Genomic DNA, 17,611 nt, shown 5'->3' with positions numbered 1-17,611 from the left:
TAGGGCTCCCCAGGAGGCTCAATGGTAAAGAATCTGCCTGTCAAGCAGGAGATACAGGTTCCATCCCGGGGGTGGGAAGATCTTCTGGAGAAGGAAATGGCAACCCATACCAGTATTCTTGCCTGGAAAATCACATGGACAGAGGAGACTGGTGGGTTATAGTTAGTGGGGTCACAACAGTTGGACATGACTGAGTGACTAAACAACAATTGTTCTTTAAGCTGTATAAAGTTATTGATATTTGGGCAATTCTGAGATTCTACCCTTCTGGGGGTGGTTGTTCAGATTTTTCAGAGATAAAGTATCAGTTCCAAAACAGTTTGATTTTATCTATTGGCGATAAAAAGTGAACTCTAAACCTGTCCTTGAGAAGGCATAGTTCCTGCTGATTGGGGCAACCAAGATGTTAAGATTCTAAACTTGTGGGCAGATAATGCATATTGCTTAGAAAGTAGCAGGAAAAAGTACCCCTATTTCCTTCCTCTTTATTAAAACATCTCCGTTCGCCCGCCCTGAGGCCTCTGGCTTGTGACTGCCTCCTGAGCAGAGTGCTGCGCACCAAGCAGCAGGAGTTTTCCGCCCATCCTGTCTTCACCTTGGCTCATCAGCCCTTGGTACCCGCAGGATGGATCCCAGATGAGCTGAATCCACAGATGCAGAACCTACGTATGCTGAAAGCTAAGTGCATACAGTTATTTTACATGGCAGCCTTGAGCAGCCTCAGATTTTGGTTATCTGCCGGGCTTGTGGAACCAAACTCTCGTGAATACTGAGGGACAACTGTACTGACATTTGAAGTCAGATAATTCGGGGACGACAGAGGATGAGATGGTTGGATGGCATCACCAGCACAATGGACATGAGTTTGGGTGAGCTCCAGGAGTTGGTGTTAGACAGGGAGGCCTGGTGTGCTGCAGCTCATGGGGTCGCAAAGAGTCGGACACAACTGAGCAACTGAACTGAACTGAACTGAATTCTTTGCTGCGGTGACCCTCCTGTGCATTATAGGATGTTCAGCAGCATCCCTGGCCACTATCCACTAGATGCCAGTATCAACACCCCACTCCACCCCTGGCTACTTGTTGCGACAATCAACAATGTCCAAACACTGGTAAAAGTCCCCTGGGGAGGGGACAAATTGCCCTTAGTTTAGAACCACCATTCCAGCCAAACTGAACCACACAACTCCGTGCAGAATCGTGTTGCATCCACTCTTTGTCACCTGATTGTCCTTTGGGCTCCCCAACCACTCTGTAAATTCCCTAAGAGAAGGATGAAGTCAATCTCACAAGTGCACCTACCCAGCAAAGGATTAGACACACAAAAACCTTCAGGAAGTACTCATCCTGGTGACTTGACAATGAAGTAACCCCACAGGCTGTTCCTCCCCCATGTTCCCCACGCCTCTTAGCTACGCTGTACAAGCAGCCACGGGAAGGGATCCTCCAAGGGTTAGGCCAGGGCTGTGGCAACATAATTTCACACGATGACTGGAGACCAATCCACGGCTCTCTGGGCTTACAGTAACCCAGCACAATCTGGGCCTGGCCATCCACCTGGAATCTTACTCCCAAGGCAGGGAAATGACTGCACGTTCTATTTTTGTGGGCAGCCCATCCCAGCCTATCCAAGGCTTCCTCACCACACTCCAGAACCACACCCCAAGGAGTAGGAGGTCATAGGTATTTACACCACTGCCTGGGGGGTAACCCAAGAATTTCCAAACCCTTGAAGAAACCACAGAATACACCATGCAATAATTGAAACCAAGACTGAGACCATGGGTCACAGTTCAGTAGAATCTCCTGAGAACATGTGTGTTAACCAAGAGACCAAACAATAAAGAATATTCTGAATCCCTGACGCAATGGCAATGCCTGAGGGAACCAACAGCTTCTGTGCAACTCAGTCCCAGCAAACAATTCACCACTTGCAAGAAAAGAAGTCACTGTGCCACACTCCAGCTGCCGGTCTTCAAAGCCTGTCTCCCTCTCTCCTGAGTGTGTATTTTCTGCCACTGCCCCTCCTATCTCTTTCAGTTAAAAGAACAAGATAGGTCAAGCAATTGACTTCGGACTGAATCTCCATTTTTGGCAACAGATGCTTCTCCTGAGGTTAAGTCCAGGTTTAAGTCCAGTTAAGCCCTTCCCAGAGGAGCAATGGCTACAGAGCAAGCGCAGAAATGGCTAAACCAGGTCAAATTTGCAGGGCGTTTCAACTCCCTGTTGCTACAAATCAACAAACAGAATCAAGAATAGCGCCAAGAGGAACTGTCATCCAGGTGTTAGGGAGTCAGGGCAGGGGAAGCAATTTTATAGCACAGTTTGGTTTTTATTCCCCCCAAGTAGCCCCATATTTCTCTTTTCCTAGACTAAAATTTACCTCTTCAGGGAAAAATGGTGGGCGGGGGTGGATCAAACTCATGGGATATTATGGAGGAAATGAATGTTTTCTTTGGCCCCTTTCTGGATAAAAGTTTCAAAATCAGCAGATACAGTCTTCTTTTCCACTGAGTAACTGTCCAGTCTGCTGGTTTCTCTTTGCTTTGATAATAGGAATGTGATTTAAAAAAAAAAAAAACAACGATTTCTCTAAAAAAGCAGCTTCTTGCAAAAGAGACGGTTGGCGGAGGGGTGGGGAGCGGGTGTTTAAAAAAGTCACCTGAAAGGCTTGGATGAGAGTCACCCTTTCTGTTAGGTGACAGGAGGGAAGTGAGGTGTTTATGGAGCTCCCGCTTGTAGTAGTCACAGATTTGTACAAATCGGTTCCAATACGAATTTTAGCTTCCACCTCTGGAAGTACAAACAAGTGCTACCCTGGTGTCTGCTGCATTATATAAAGCCAGTTCACTTCCAGCAGGGTCTCGCTTTACTATACCTAAACCTGGTATCAATGACAAAAAGCCCACACAGGAGGGTAATGGTGACCGGGAACTCAATCCCAGACGAGGAACAGGGCCGCGGGGAGGCGGGCTGACAGGAGATTTGCTGCAGCAAATAGGAGCAAATGTGCTCCTCCTATGGCATGCAAGAGCGGGACGACACTGAGGACGTCTGCCTCCAGAGTTGCCGCCGCCGCACTGGAGCTCTGTGATCTCCAAGAGTTAACTTCGTAGTTTCAGTTGCCTCATATGAGAAAGGAGATAAGAACTCCTACCTCATGGGTGGCTGTCACGATGAAATAATCGAAATATCATGTCCGGCAGTGTAGAGGTTAAATTAGAAGATAGCAAATTCCCTCAGCCCTCTCCCTGGGCATGCCCTCCCCACTTGCGGCTCCCTCACAGCACTTTCAGTGTTGTCCTAGGGAGTCCCGAAGATTTCTGACTGTGTCCAGGGAGTAACTAGGGTTCAGCACTCTGGCTACTCTGTCGTATTCAGCATCAGGCCATGCAAGGGCCTAACACAAAACTTCCCAGGTGGTCTAGTGGTTAAGAATCCACCTGCCAGTGCAGAAGACATGGGTTTGACCCCTGTTCCAGGAAGATCTCACAAGATGCGGGGCAGCTAAGTCCCTGCACCACAGCTACTGAGCATGTGCTCTAGAAAGCCACGCACCACAACGAAGAGTAGCCCCTGCTCAGCCCTACTGGAGAAAGCCCGCGCAGCAACGAAGACCCAGTGCGGCTAATAAACAAATAAATTAAAAAAAAAAAAAAAAAGTAAATAGCCCCCTGTGCCTCTACCCCATACATTCCAACCTGGGAAGGGCACACTGCCTGAAAGGGCCCCAGACCCACCACAGCGTCGCTGGGGACGACTTATTTCAGTACCAGGGATCATCACACTTCCTCAGTGAGGACACCTCAGGGGATAATTTTCCGAGAGAAAGGCAACATTCGAGGTGCAGAATATAAATTATCGTCTTGATGGATCCAGGCTGCATTCCAGCAATTAGAACTCGCACTGGTCCTTCCACACACCTGCTGTGCAACAACCGAGACCACTGGACTGTGGAAAGGACCACCTGCAAAAGCCACCTTTCCACCCGTGAACTGTGCTGCTCCGCTCCTAATGTCACGTGCCGCCACCTGCGTAAAGCTCCACCATCCGTGAGCTCGCTCTACGCCCCCTACCTGTGAGCACGGGGATAAAGTTTCTACCCCTTGGTATCCACAACATGCTGTGAGTAGAACAGGTGCTCAATACTTTTCAGATAGAGATGTTGGTCACAAGAACTTCCAGCATTATAAAACCAATACCTTCTGAATTAAACATGAAATAGAATTCATTCAAATCAGCAGACCAAGAACATTCTGTTGTAATCTTGTTCTTTGAAAATCAGTAATCCATCTGCTAGGTATACAGGATAGATTCCCTCTTAACCAGAAAACTCATTTTCTGATCTTGCCAGATAAGGAAGGGATGGCATGCTCAACTACATGTTATACCTAAAATGTGCCATGTGGTGCCACAGCCCAAAAGTACAGCAGGTGATTCTCTTCAGAACTTCAGCCCCAATAAGCACAAACACTGTTCTCTAGTCAACCCTGTAGCTTCCAGGGCGTTGTCTTAGCTGTCCTTAACTGGAAGAACGAACACAGCCTAAGGCTTCCCTGGGGCTCAGTGGTAAGGAATCCACTTGCCATGCAGGAGACATGGGTTCAATCCCTGGGTTGGGAAGATCCCCTGCAGAAGGGAATGGCTACCCACTCCAGTATTCTCACCTGGGAAATCCCATGGATAGAGGAGCCTAGTGGGCTACAGTCCATTAGGGCTGCAAGAGTCAGAGGTGCAGGATAAAAGTTAGCAACTAAACAACAACAAGGCCTAGCTGCCCTTTATAGACACTGAATTCATGCCACACTCATTATTGGATTGAGGCCCCTCATGCTTTCCTTCCTTCTCTGTGTCATAAAGGACACCAGTACTTGCTGAAGCAAGGTCCTTGTCTTATCTCAGGAATACCTAATACCAAGACTCATCGATGACAGTGTCGTTTCTCATCTGCAGGAGAAAACAAAAACAACACTCCAACCTAATCTGTCTGGAATGCTCCTTCCCTGGCTCATATGTCTGGTGTTAAAACTCCTACTCATCCTTCGAGACTCAGGTCAAGTATCACCTTCTTAGGAAAGCCTTCCATGCCCATCCTGCTCCCCAAGCTTGATGCTTTCCTACCCTCTGCTGTCCTAGTCCCTGGGGGTCCTCTGTTTCAGGCTTAGCACACTGTCTTATAATTATACCAAAGTTACTAAAGTGCAGGGAAGGGGGTGAGGGGTGTGGGCCAAGTTGAGGCGGAATCTCTCCAAGTGTGGCCAGATATTACCAGGTCTGAACCACCTGGGGAACTTAATAGAAATGAAGATTCCTGGGCCCTGGCCCCACACCTACTGAATCTATATTCTAATCACCCCACTCCTAGGTGATTTTTATGCATTTGAGAACTACTGCACTAGAGTGTGATTTCTAGGAAGAAGCACGGTGCTTTATTTATCCTCTGTGCCAGATCCACATTCATTAAGTGCAGTGGCATTATTCAGTAGATGCAATGTGCATGAGAATCTTCCACAGAGTAAAGAGCAAAAGGGTACTCAGAGACATGCGTCTCATTTGGTACCTGGGCCACCTAGAAATAAACTTCAGAAAACGTGCCCCGGCGGGAGCAATGCATTAATCCAACTCCACTTTCATAGACACCGGTAGATAGCAAGGAAAACACCAGGCTTTGGAATCAAAATGCCTGGGTTTGAAAATTTTAAAACAAAACAAACCAATCAACCAACCAAACAAAAAAAGCCAAAAACAAACAAACGTTAATGACCTAGCTAGTTTCCCTAGCTAGCTGATCAACCTTGGACAAGTGGCTTACCTCTGTAAGCCTCAGCACAACTACCAGAGAAACAGAATCACAATCCACGTAAGATAGGTGTGTAATGTGTATTAAGAGGGAAATAGTATATGAAAGCATATATGTGCGTGTGTGTGTGTGTGTGTGTGTGTGTGTATACATATATATATATATATATCTCGGAGAAGGCAATGTTACCCCACTTCAGTGCTCTTGCCTGGAAAATCCCATGGGCAGAGGAGCCTGGTAGGCTGCCATCTCGGGTTGCACAGAGTCGGACACAACTAAAGCGACTTAGCAGCAGCAGCAGCAGCAGCATTCCCCACCTGCTGACATAGCATGAGATGCTTCCTATTTCCAACACTGCTCAAAATCCTCGCCAGGGCTTACTCTGCCCACAAGTCTAAAGGACAGCCCTTCCTGAGGGACAGAGGAAGTGCTCCAATAGGGTCCCCACTCTCTCTGCCTGTCTCTGCATCAAAGGAACTCTGAACAGTAACAAAAGCAGTAATAGAACATGTGGAGCTTTTCAGAAAAGCTTACTTTTAGAAGAATTTCAGGCCACCCAAGGGACACTCTAGTCCTGTTCTAAGCATGAGGTTAAACAGCAGTCCCTAGAAGCATATATATTTCTTTTGTAAGACTCTGGTTTGATCACATCTGTGGCTTTTTCTCACCCAGGAACAGGCAGCAGAAGGGTGTGTGTCTGTCCCCACCCCCGCTTACAGCCGCTGCTGATTACAGCTACACATTCCAATACAGCCTTGCCTCTCAGACCAAAGAGGGGGCGGGGGTGGCCTGATCTCAGAAGCCCTGGAACAAATAGTTGGCAACAGCTGTGTTCTCAGAAGACCGCAGTTGGTCGCTACTGTTTTCTCATTCCACACTAGGTTACCGGCTATAACTCAAGTGCCCCTACTTCAAACGGCAGCTCGCAAGTACTCAAGTCTCTGCCACGGGGGTCTGCTGGCTTGGAAAAATCCATCAGGAAGACCAGAGTGTGGTCAGTCCCACCCCCACCCCTCTGAAACATTCAGGACGTCCCTCAGACCCACAGTCCTGACCACAGGCTTAAAAGGAGAAAGTCTCTAAAAGGAGCCCTTCCCTTTAAAAGAAGGCCCCCCACCCCAACTCAGAATCTCTTCAGAAGCAGAGAACTGTGAAGAAATCTCTGCTCACTAACCCAATCAAAATGGAGAAGGAATAAAAGGGGTTTTGATCAGGAATCCTGCTCCGCCTCTCCCCTTCCCGGCCTCACCCCTCAACTGTTTCCTCACTAAGGCTTTGGCAATGGTTTTACGGTGTCTCATGGAAAATCAGAACAGATAATCCAGCAAGAGCTCAGGGATACATGGGGGTTAAGAAGCCGGTGGCCAGGGGAGTAAGGAGCAACTAGAAAGCAGGAAGAAAAGCCTGGAAAATTCTGTAAGGGAGCTGGCCTGCTATAACTGCGAGACATTTTCTAAAAGGCTCCCTCCACCCAAAGCAGTAGTGCGATAAGTAAGCTCCCACCCCCTTCCCTTTCCGAACCCAATCCCCAGACCACTCGTTCCATTACCTGTCTAAGACCCAAAAGGAAAGGCATCCTGCAAGAGCATCGTCCACACTAACGTTGGGAACAAAGGGCTTTTGAAAAGTTAAGGTCTTGGAAGCCAATAGTTAATTAATTGATTAATAAATGAATAAATGAACATTAAACTTTAAAAAACAAGAAGTATATTCCACTGTTATTCCCATTATAGAGAGGAAACTGAATTTTAAAACAGGTTGCTGCTAAGTCACTTCAGTCATGTCCGACTCTGTGCGAGCCCAGAGACGGCAGCCCACCAGGCTCCCCCGTCCCTGGGATTTTCCAGGCAAGAACACTGGAGTGGGGTGCCATTTCCTTCTCCGTAAAACAGGTTAAGTAACAATAGAGTTACTATATGACCCAGCGATTCCACTTCCACGTATTTACCACCCCCAAAATTGAAAACAGGGACCCAAATAGATACTATGTACATGCTGTGGACGTGTACACCCCTGTCCATAGCAGCACTATTCACAGTAGCCGAAAGTGGAAACAACCTAAGTGTCCATCAATTGAGGATGAACAAACCAAAGGTGGCATACCCGCTTACTAGAAGATTGTTCAGTCATAAGAAGGAGTGGAGGGGCCTTCCCTTGTGGTCCGGTGGCTAAGATTCTACACCTCTAATGCAGGGGGCTCAGGTTCAATCCCTGGCCAGGGAACTAGAACCCACATGCTGCAATGAAGACTAAAGATCTTGAGTACTGCAGCCAACTCCCAGCACAACCAAATAAACAAATATTTAGGAAATGAATGAAGTTCTGACGTATGCTACAAAGTAGATGAACCTTGAAAACATTACGCCTAGTGAAACAAGCCAGTCACAAAAGACCAAATGTTATATGATTCCACTTAAGTGAAATAGGCATATTCACAGAGACAGATTAGAGTTTACCAGGGCCTGGGGGGAGGCGAAGGGGGAGTTATTGCTTCGTGGATATACTTTATGTTTGGGGTTAAGAAGACAGTTTTGGAAGTAGACAGTGGTGATGGCTGTACAACACTGTGAAGTATATTCAATGCTACTGAATTGTACACTCAAAATGGCAAATTTCATGCTATGTATACTTTAACATACTAAACCTTTTTAAGTCATATAGCAAGAAAGGGGTTAAGCTAGAATTTGAGGCTAAACCCGTCTGACAATAGGGCCCCTGATCTCAACCCAAGGGTTTCACTCCCCCAGGCAAAAGCAGCAAACATGGAATGAAGAGAACTGCATTCAATGCATCACTATCTGTGTGACTTTATTCAAGCCTTACCCTGGGAAGCCTCACTTTGCTCAACTGATAAAATTGGATAGCTGTCTGTTGATTGTGATTTCGTAATACAGAGTGTCCCAAGCCGTGATTCCTGATCCAGATATCATTTGCTTCTGCCCACTCTAGAGACGTTGATAGACAGTGAGCAAGGGACAGGGACTAGCTATCTGTGCCCTTACCTAGCCCCTCCCCTAGGGGTTTGCCCTGGTGTGGAGCCAGCTCTTGAAAGAAGCCTCCTCTCCCTTCCTCATTCTGGAAGAGGACTCCTGGCTGTGCTGCAGGATAAACTTCCACAAGGTGAGCATTAACATAAAGTCAAGGAGAAGGTCAGGGGAGCCCTTAAAAAGGCCTTCTTGCACCCTAAGGTGGCTGAAGCCACTCCACAGCTCTTTGTCCTGACTGCTGCCACCCAGACACAATGTGGCTGCTCCTGGCTGTCTTTCTGCTCACCCTCGCCTATTTATTTTGGCCCAAGACCAAGCACTCTGGTGCCAAGTACCCCAGGAGCCTCCCATCCCTGCCCCTGGTGGGCAGCCTGCCGTTCCTCCCCAGACGTGGCCAGCAGCACAAGAACTTCTTCAAGCTGCAGGAAAAATATGGCCCCATCTATTCCTTTCGTTTGGGTTCCAAGACGACTGTGATGATTGGACACCACCAGTTGGCCAGGGAGGTGCTTCTCAAGAAGGGCAAGGAATTCTCTGGGCGTCCCAAAGTGGTAAGTAATGCCTCTGACCCCTCCCCTCACCAGCCCCTGGGCACGTTGAGCTCTTCAGCCAAGGCCATGCCTGCAATGCCCCTTCTAGTTCCAGAAGAATCCTGTGATTCTTCCAGTAACAGCCTGGTGGGGCTGTGGGTGGGGAGCGACCCCTCAGACTTCACCCAGCTTCTAAGCTAGGCAGGAAGAATTAAAGGAAGACTTTATTTTCTGGCTGTTTCTGGAGGTGGGACAGGGTGGGAGTGGTGGTTTGAGGGGGTCAGGGAGCCCTTACAACATCATCTCTCCCAGCTGAAAAAGTGAAAGTGTGAGCTGCTGAGTCTTGACCGACTCCTTGCAACCCCATGGACTAGCCCACAACACTCCTCTCTCCACAGATTTCTCCAGGCAAGCATACTAGAGTGGGTTGCCATTTCCTACTCTGGGGTAGCCTCCTGACCCGGGAATCGAACCCAGGTCTCACCCATTGTGTAAAAGTTCTTTATCATCTAAGCCACTTGGAAAGCCCAAGAGTCTAGCTCTCTGAGCCTGAAATCTGAGCTCTCATGATTCACTGAAAGAGTATCTGTAAAGCATTTAGCCCAGTGCTGGAAGTTCTCAATAACTAGCCTTGATGAACACTGTTCACATGGAAAACGGGTTAGTGATTCCTGTCCTCCGCAAAAAGTTGTGAGGGGGAAGTACCCTGATTCTTGGAGGGCTGGGATCACTATTTCCCTGGGGCTTCCTCGAGCTGCTCCAGCCCTGGGGAATTGACCTATGCAAGCACTTTTGGGGAGGACGCTGAAGATTCAACCTGTCGAGCTTTCTGTTTGTTCCCGGGGGCAGAAGGGAGTAGGAGCTAGTCAACCAGGAACACTGCCAGCCTCCAATACAGCACCTGGCTGAGGGGACTCCCCTGAATGTCCTGGGCAATGCCCCCTGGCTGCTCATCTTTGATCAGACCAAGGCTTGACTCTTCTTTGCTTGGGCCAGTCGGCCTGGTTCTTGGGCCAACTACCCTCTCCCATCTCTGCTGGGCTTCTTCTCTCCAGGGGAAAGAAGAAGGAGGCGGCTAGTCTGATGGGGCCTGCAGATATGGGGATAGAGGACAGAAGGTCTGGGGGACCCTGTATAGTTTTGGGGGTCTTCTGGGCAGAAGCAGCTTGGCCCATGTCCAAGCTGGGTGGACAAGACATGTGCCTCTCCCGATGTGGGCCTGTATTGGGCACACGGCTGGCAATGGAAGGGAGAACTAAAGGGGGCTCAGCTGCTGTGCCTTTAGCTGCCCCCATCCCCAGAGGACCCAGGGAAGGGTAGGGGCCTGGTGTGTCCTCAATCTCTGCTCCTACAAGTTTAGAGAGTCCATCCCATCACAGCTGCCTCACCCTGTCATTGATCTGAACAATCTAATTCAGAGTTCCTTCTTTTGCCTTACTCTGTCTCTCTGTTGGAACTGGGAGTATCAGGCCATAGGTTCTGTCCTGCCAAGGCCTTGCAGTCAGGGTGGAGTGAAGCAGGGAGCTCTATAAGGAGGCTGCGCGACAGCTACCAGCCTCATTGCCCTCGGGGAGGGCAGGTGGATGGTGTCTGAGTCCTATGTCCTTTTCTGCTTTCCAAAGGCCACTCTAGACATCCTGTCAGACAACCAAAAGGGCATTGCCTTTGCCGACCATGGTGCCCACTGGCAGCTGCATCGGAAGCTGGCACTGAATGCCTTTGCCCTGTTCAAGGATGGCAACCTGAAGTTAGAGAAGATCAGTGAGTGCCTGGCTGGCCCTGGGCTGAAGGAGCCTGCAGAGGGTTGGGGAGGGAGAGGGTTCTGGTACCTCCATTCCACATTTTCTTGGCTACCACTGCCATCTGCTGGACATCTGCTCTCTTCGATTCAGATGGAACTGGTCGAGATGGCGGTGAAGGGATGACTCAACTCCCGCCCTCACACCCCTCTCTCTCCCCAGTTAATCAGGAAGCCAATGTGCTCTGTGATTTCCTGGCCACCCAGCATGGAGAGGCCATAGATCTGTCCGAGCCTCTCTCTCTGGCGGTGACCAACATAATCAGCTTTATCTGCTTCAACTTCTCCTTCAAGAATGAGGATCCTGCCCTGAAGGCCATACAAAATGTCAATGATGGCATCCTGGAGGTTCTGAGCAAGGAAGTTCTGTTAGACATATTCCCTGTGCTGAAGGTGAGGATGGGGCCAGGTCCTATGGGCAGACCTCAGCAGACCCTGATCGTATACCCAGTTCTTTCCTCTTACGGTTCACTCCAAACCTCATTTTTTTCTGACGACCTCAATTACAGTGACCTCTACCTCCTCTGACTCTTCAAAATCTTGCTGCTTCTCTACAGAAATAGGTTTAGCTTTTAAATTATGGGTTTTAATACTCATGATAACGTTGTTGGTGTTGTTGTTTACTCACTCAGTCGTGTCTGACTCTTGAGACCCCACAACTGTTACCCACCCGACTCCTCTGTCCATGGGATTTCCAAAGCAAGAATACTGGAATGGGTTGCCATTTCCTTCTACAGGGCACCTTCCCAACCTAGGGATTGAACCCACGTCTCCTGCATTGCAGGCAGAGTCTTTACCCGCTGAGCACCTGGGAAATGCCATGTGCCAGTCCCAAAGCTCCACATGCATTAATCATGCATTGCCTTTGGAAGTGGGTTTATTATCCCCATGCAGATGAAAATACAGGCTTCAAAAAGTTAAGGAACTTAATCATGCCATGAGACTCAAGTCTGTGTTACCTGAGTAAAGTCTCAGTCAGTGCTAGACGTTTGATTGAAGGGGGAGTGGAGGTGACTCCTTTCTCCCTTGTTTGGAATTGTCCTGGTTGTCACCGATGGTCCCATTCTGGGTCCCTGTCCTGCTTTCCATTCTGGCTGAAGGTTGAGCGCCAGGGAGAATCTAACATTTCCACTTTGCAGATTTTCCCCAGCAAAGCCATGGAAAAGATGAAGGGTTGTGTTCAAACGCGAAATGAATTGCTGAATGAAATCCTTGAAAAATGTCAGGTAGGTGATGGAGCAGAAGAGATGACGAGTCAGGTGGAAAGTGGCAGGAGAGCAGGGTAGGGTCCTTTTTGGACAGTGTAGGAGCTCCAGCACCTAGCCGCGAGCCTGCCAGAGAGTCGGTGCTCAATAATCCTGACTTAATAATAAATATAAAAATAAATAAGTAGGAGTAGAGAAGTGAGGAACTGCAGAGGACCCTGAAGGGACCCATCCACCCTGCAAATTTAAAGAGGGCCCAGTGTTTTTTCCACTTCCACCAGTTCATGGGTCCTGACTAGCCTCACTCCACTCCCTCATTTCCAAGTGGGAGAAGCCTTTGTGTCTACAGTCTGGGTGAGAGTATGGCAGGGGTTGCAGATGGGGCTCCTTTCTCTTCATCGTCTCCCAATCTCACCCAACCAGGAGAACTTCAGCAGTGATTCCATCACTAACTTGCTGCACATACTGATCCAAGCCAAGGTGAATGCAGACAATAACAATGCTGGCCCAGACCAGGATTCAAAGCTGCTTTCAAATAGACACATGCTTGCTACCATAGGGGACATCTTCGGGGCTGGTGTAGAGACCACCACGTCTGTGATAAAGTGGATCGTGGCCTACCTGCTACACCATCCTTCAGTGAGTTTCTCTCTACCTGAGCCTTCCCAAGCACTCCTGACCCCAGGCACACTCACCTCTGCTCCAGGGAAAGGGAGAGTCCATACCTCGGGACTTCTTTGCAGGATGATTGGGTTGGACCCTTTACCCAAGCAGTGGTTGCTCTGTCCTTTGGCTGGAGCTGCCCCATCTTCTGCAAGCAAAGCCAGGGTTGTAGAGCCACCTCTGGGAAGGGTCTTGCCCTTCTGGGTGTGACAGTAGGTTCTTCTAAGCCCTTGCTCCTCCTGGGCTGATACACCCTGGTAACATCCACCCTGTTCTGGCCCCCAGTTGAAGAAGAGGATCCAGGATGACATTGACCAGATTATAGGTTTCAATCGCACCCCAACCATCAGTGACCGGAACCGCCTTGTCCTGCTGGAGGCGACCATCAGAGAAGTACTCCGAATCCGGCCTGTGGCCCCTACGCTGATCCCCCACAAGGCTGTCATTGACTCCAGGTGTGCCTTCCCTCCCAGGAACATCCAACCTTCCTGGTCCCTCCCCCAGCATCTGACCCTTCCAGCTGGCTGGTCAACCTACAGTCAACCACTGACAACTGATCATCGTACCCACGACCTACTGACCAGTGTGTCTCCTACCCACTGACACCCACTGACCCATCGACCTGACCTCCCTCAGAAGCTGCCCGCTGCCTGGGAGACACGTGCTCCTACCCAATCCAAAAGCCGCAACACACACACACACGCACTCATGCACACATGCACCAGCTCAATATGCACACCCACAGGCCCTAACAGACCCACAAGTGTTGATCCTAAGTGCTACTCAGGAAGAGAGGGCTGGATTCATATTCAATCTGGCAGAAGCTGAGGAGAAGATGCAGGAGTGGGCATGAGGGAGTGGGCATGAGGGAGCGGGCATGAGGGAGCAAAGGACTCTTTTCCCCAGGGTAATGACCACGGAGACTTGGGGCAGAGAAGGTGGGGAAGAACGATACTCCAGACCCTCTTTTCCTCTCCCTCTCTGGAGCAGCATTGGCGACCTTACCATTGACAAAGGCACAGACGTTGTGGTCAACCTGTGGGCACTGCATCACAGTGAGAAGGAGTGGCAGCATCCCGACCTGTTCATGCCCGGTGAGTCCCTGTTCTGTCCTGCCCTGCCAGCCACACAGCCCCCTCTGTGCCCACCTCTCCAGCATTGCTTCCCTTCTGCCAAGCTTCCTGCTAGAAGACTCCTGACTCCCACTACATGGACCTGTTGACACCCCTAGCCTACCCTACACTTACCCAGATTCTTCACAGCTGGGTTCCCCACTCTCCTTCCGCCAACTGCAGCCTCCTCTTCTGAGAAGGCCCATAGGCATATGTCTCCTGTGAAGTCAGCCCCCTCTCCTGTGGGATGGTGCCATTTTCATGTTTAATACACCTTTTCATCCTTCCTGAATATTCCATCTTCTCTGTGTGATTAAGGGCTACCTGAGAGCAGGGCATTTATCTCTCTTAAGATTGCCGCCCCCCCTCCACCCAAATAAGGCTGTCCACCTTCTCAGACTGGGGCTCCCCAGGCAGGGCCTTGTCCTCCCCCTACTCCTCTACTGACACTGACCCTGGCCCCTCGCTGATGGCTCCTTGTGTCCGCAGAGCGCTTCTTGGACCCCACAGGGACGCAACTCATCTCGCCATCATTAAGCTACTTGCCCTTTGGAGCAGGACCCCGCTCCTGCGTAGGTGAGATGCTAGCCCGCCAGGAGCTCTTCCTCTTCATGTCCCGGCTGCTGCAGAGGTTCAACCTGGAGATCCCGGATGATGGGAAGCTACCCTCTCTGGAGGGCCATGCCAGTCTCGTCTTGCAGATCAAACCTTTCAAGGTGAAGATCGAGGTGCGCCAGGCCTGGAAGGAAGCCCAGGCTGAGGGTAGCACCCCATGACTCCACCCTATGTGACCCCCACCGCACAGAATTAGAGGAGCTCCCCCACCCTCTCCCACCATTCCTTCTTCCTCCCCGCCCACTCTGCCTTCTTTCCCAGCCTGCAGCCCTGGCAGTGATGTGCATAAAACAGTTTCTTTCTCCAAAGGCATCTGAGCAGCTCATTCATTTGTTCACTCGTTTCTTTCAACAAGTATTTTATGGACCACCTACTATGTGCCGCTCACTCACTGTCCTTGGACCTCAGGCTCCTTGGCCTCGTGAAACTTAAAATTCTAGTGAGGGCTGACAAATGAACATTCCAGAGACTCATAAGTGCTTTGGAGTCAGTTATACTGGTTGCTGATGATGTGAGGGGAATGGCCAAGGTGGGGGTGGCTGCTGTGAATGAAAGGTTGGGGTAGCATGAGACTGGGCAGAGGTGCCCCCCGCTGAGGGAGCAGCAGGGAAGAGGCTCAGGACACTGGGTTAACCTGCCACTCTCTCACCCCTGGACACTTACGAGGAAAAAAGTTCTCCCTTGAGGTATCCTGGCAATCCCTCATCACTGGCTTCTTCTGCCATAGAATAAATGCACCGAGAAGTATGCCTTCTTCAGCAAGGGCTGGTGCAAATCTGAGGGACAAAATAGCAGGGAGCATGTGACAAAGCAAGTGGGACTCAGAGAGCAGGAAGGCAGTTCTACTATAATGTCTCCACAGCTGGTCAGGAGGGCAAGTCCCTGCGTTCTGTATTAGCTGTATCTGCCCCTCCTGTTTGAAAGCAGGGATTGCAAACTGCTCACCCATGGGCCACAAAGGGCCCACTACTGAGTTCTACGTCCACGTGGTACCTTTGTTTTACAATAAAAAAAAAATGAAATTAACTGTCAACATCTTAAAATGAAAAGGATTCATACAGAAATTCTGATTTCCAGCTTCTGAAAATCCCGGGGCCATATCAGATAGGGTTACAGTTGTACATGGCCTCGAGCTCCACCTTGGCCTCCCCAAAACCCCTACTGTCCAAAAATCCCTACTGTCCAAAAACCGCATCTGCTTGACTCAAGCATGTCACTGCCTAGCCCCTGTGGGCATCCGATGAGCTCCTCCTGCTCTCAAGCTCAGTAATACCCCATTCATCCTCTCACTCTGAGGCTAAGACCTGCTCAGAGGCCCAAATATGAATGGCAGACATCTGAACTCTCTAGACCGAGGCTCCAGCTACATCTTACAAGTGCCACACAAAACAGGTACCTAGACAAAGAGGAGGGTCCCTCTTCTCTGACTGAGGAGAAGATCTCTAGCCAGTCAGGAAAACCTCCAGCCACAACACTCAGGAAATGAGACAGAGAACCAAGTTCTGCCCAGTGCCTGTGTTTATCAAGCATATGGCTGGGCGTTTTTATCCAAGTTACATATTCCTCTCTTTTTACGGGAAACCAGAAAACCGAGATTCAGAGTGATCACATACCTAGAACAAGTTTTCTAGATCTAAAGCCTGAATTTTAGTGGAAAAAACCCTGAATAATTAGCAGTTATCCTAAACTTTCATGCTGGATGCTGACAGGCACAAAAATGACAGATAAGACATGGACTTTGCCTTTGAGGAACGTTGAAATTAGTAAATTGTTAGATTAAAAAAAAAAAGCTTCTGTTTCAGTTCTTATTGCTGAAAATCTTCCTATAATATTCAGGTTCATTTTGTGCCTCAAATACAGTCCAATCAACAGAATTCATCCCTTCCCCCCACCCCCCCCCAATAATGTGACAAAGCCTCAGAGTCATAATTTGAAGCAATGATGGTTATATACACAACACACACATACCTAGTCAGTTTATATAATACACATTTTTACAGGACTCAAAAGCTTTTCAAATTTCTTGAACAGTCAGCCTCACCTTTGAGCCTGCCAGCCAGCACCCACAAGGGATGAGAAGTGCTACCACCCTTATCTTACAAAGGAGGAGCTGACACCTAGCCTAAGGCTGCAGATGACAGAATTGAGACTGTCAAAACTCGGATCTCCTGACTTTCGGTTCAGTATTCTTTCCATGACTGGGCCCTAGCTCATCAAGTCTTTGCTTTACCTTGAACACGTCTTGATCAAATCAAATAATCACTTTGCCCAAAAAGAGGTGCAGTTTTCAAGGGGATATGAAATATTGAAGGTACATGTTAACTTGTTGCTGATGTTCTTTGAGAAAGATTCACTACGGTTTCACTGGACAGTGAAGGACACGTGGGGTCTCAGAGCCCTTCTTCACTTTAAGCAAAATTCTAAATGTAACCTCGTTTTTTCCTCAGTAGTTCCACCCCACTGCACCAAGCTTTTGTTGGGGGCAAAAGAAATATTAATGGGACTTGTCTTGTGTGCCTGACTGTCTAAAGACCAGTGCTCAGTCACTCAGTCACTTCTGACTCTTTGCCACCTTATGGACTGTAGCCTGCAGCTCTCTGTCCATGGGATTCTCCAGGCAAGAATACTGGAGTAGGTTACCGTGCCCTCCTCCACTAGAGACCAGTACCAGAGATTTATTGCCAGTAGAAAGTTCAAGGAAACCACTGGCTTCTACCTCAACAAAGGGTTACATTAAAAATGTTACCCCTGAGCGAACAGATACAAGACTTCTTAAAATCTTCAGAATCCAGAGGCTTTCTTCAAAAGATTGAATAACCTTAAAGAACTTTATGAATTTTAAGACCTGACATCTAAAGATTAAAAGAGACACCAGATGATTTAGAAGAAGGGGAATTTAGCA

General features: G+C 48.9%; 1 protein-coding gene across 1 annotated transcript; it reads left to right on the top strand.

Annotated features, from left to right (window-relative positions):
• Positions 1–8,802: 8,802 nt before the first annotated feature.
• LOC112444495 (steroid 17-alpha-hydroxylase/17,20 lyase) lies at positions 8,803–15,017 on the top strand. The gene is made up of 8 exons (XM_024985958.2): positions 8,803–9,337; positions 10,939–11,077; positions 11,278–11,507; positions 12,254–12,340; positions 12,743–12,958; positions 13,268–13,437; positions 13,973–14,076; positions 14,584–15,017. Exons 1-8 carry the CDS (start codon positions 9,041–9,043, stop codon positions 14,868–14,870), a joined length of 1,530 nt encoding a protein of 509 aa, XP_024841726.1. The 5' UTR covers positions 8,803–9,040; the 3' UTR covers positions 14,871–15,017.
• The last annotated feature ends 2,594 nt before the right edge of the window (positions 15,018–17,611 follow it).

Source organism: Bos taurus, chromosome 26 (assembly GCF_002263795.3).
Source record: "Bos taurus isolate L1 Dominette 01449 registration number 42190680 breed Hereford chromosome 26, ARS-UCD2.0, whole genome shotgun sequence".
Lineage (NCBI taxonomy): Eukaryota > Metazoa > Chordata > Mammalia > Artiodactyla > Bovidae > Bos > Bos taurus.
Note: the sequence above shows the minus strand (reverse complement) of the source record. Positions and strands in the feature narration are given on the sequence as shown.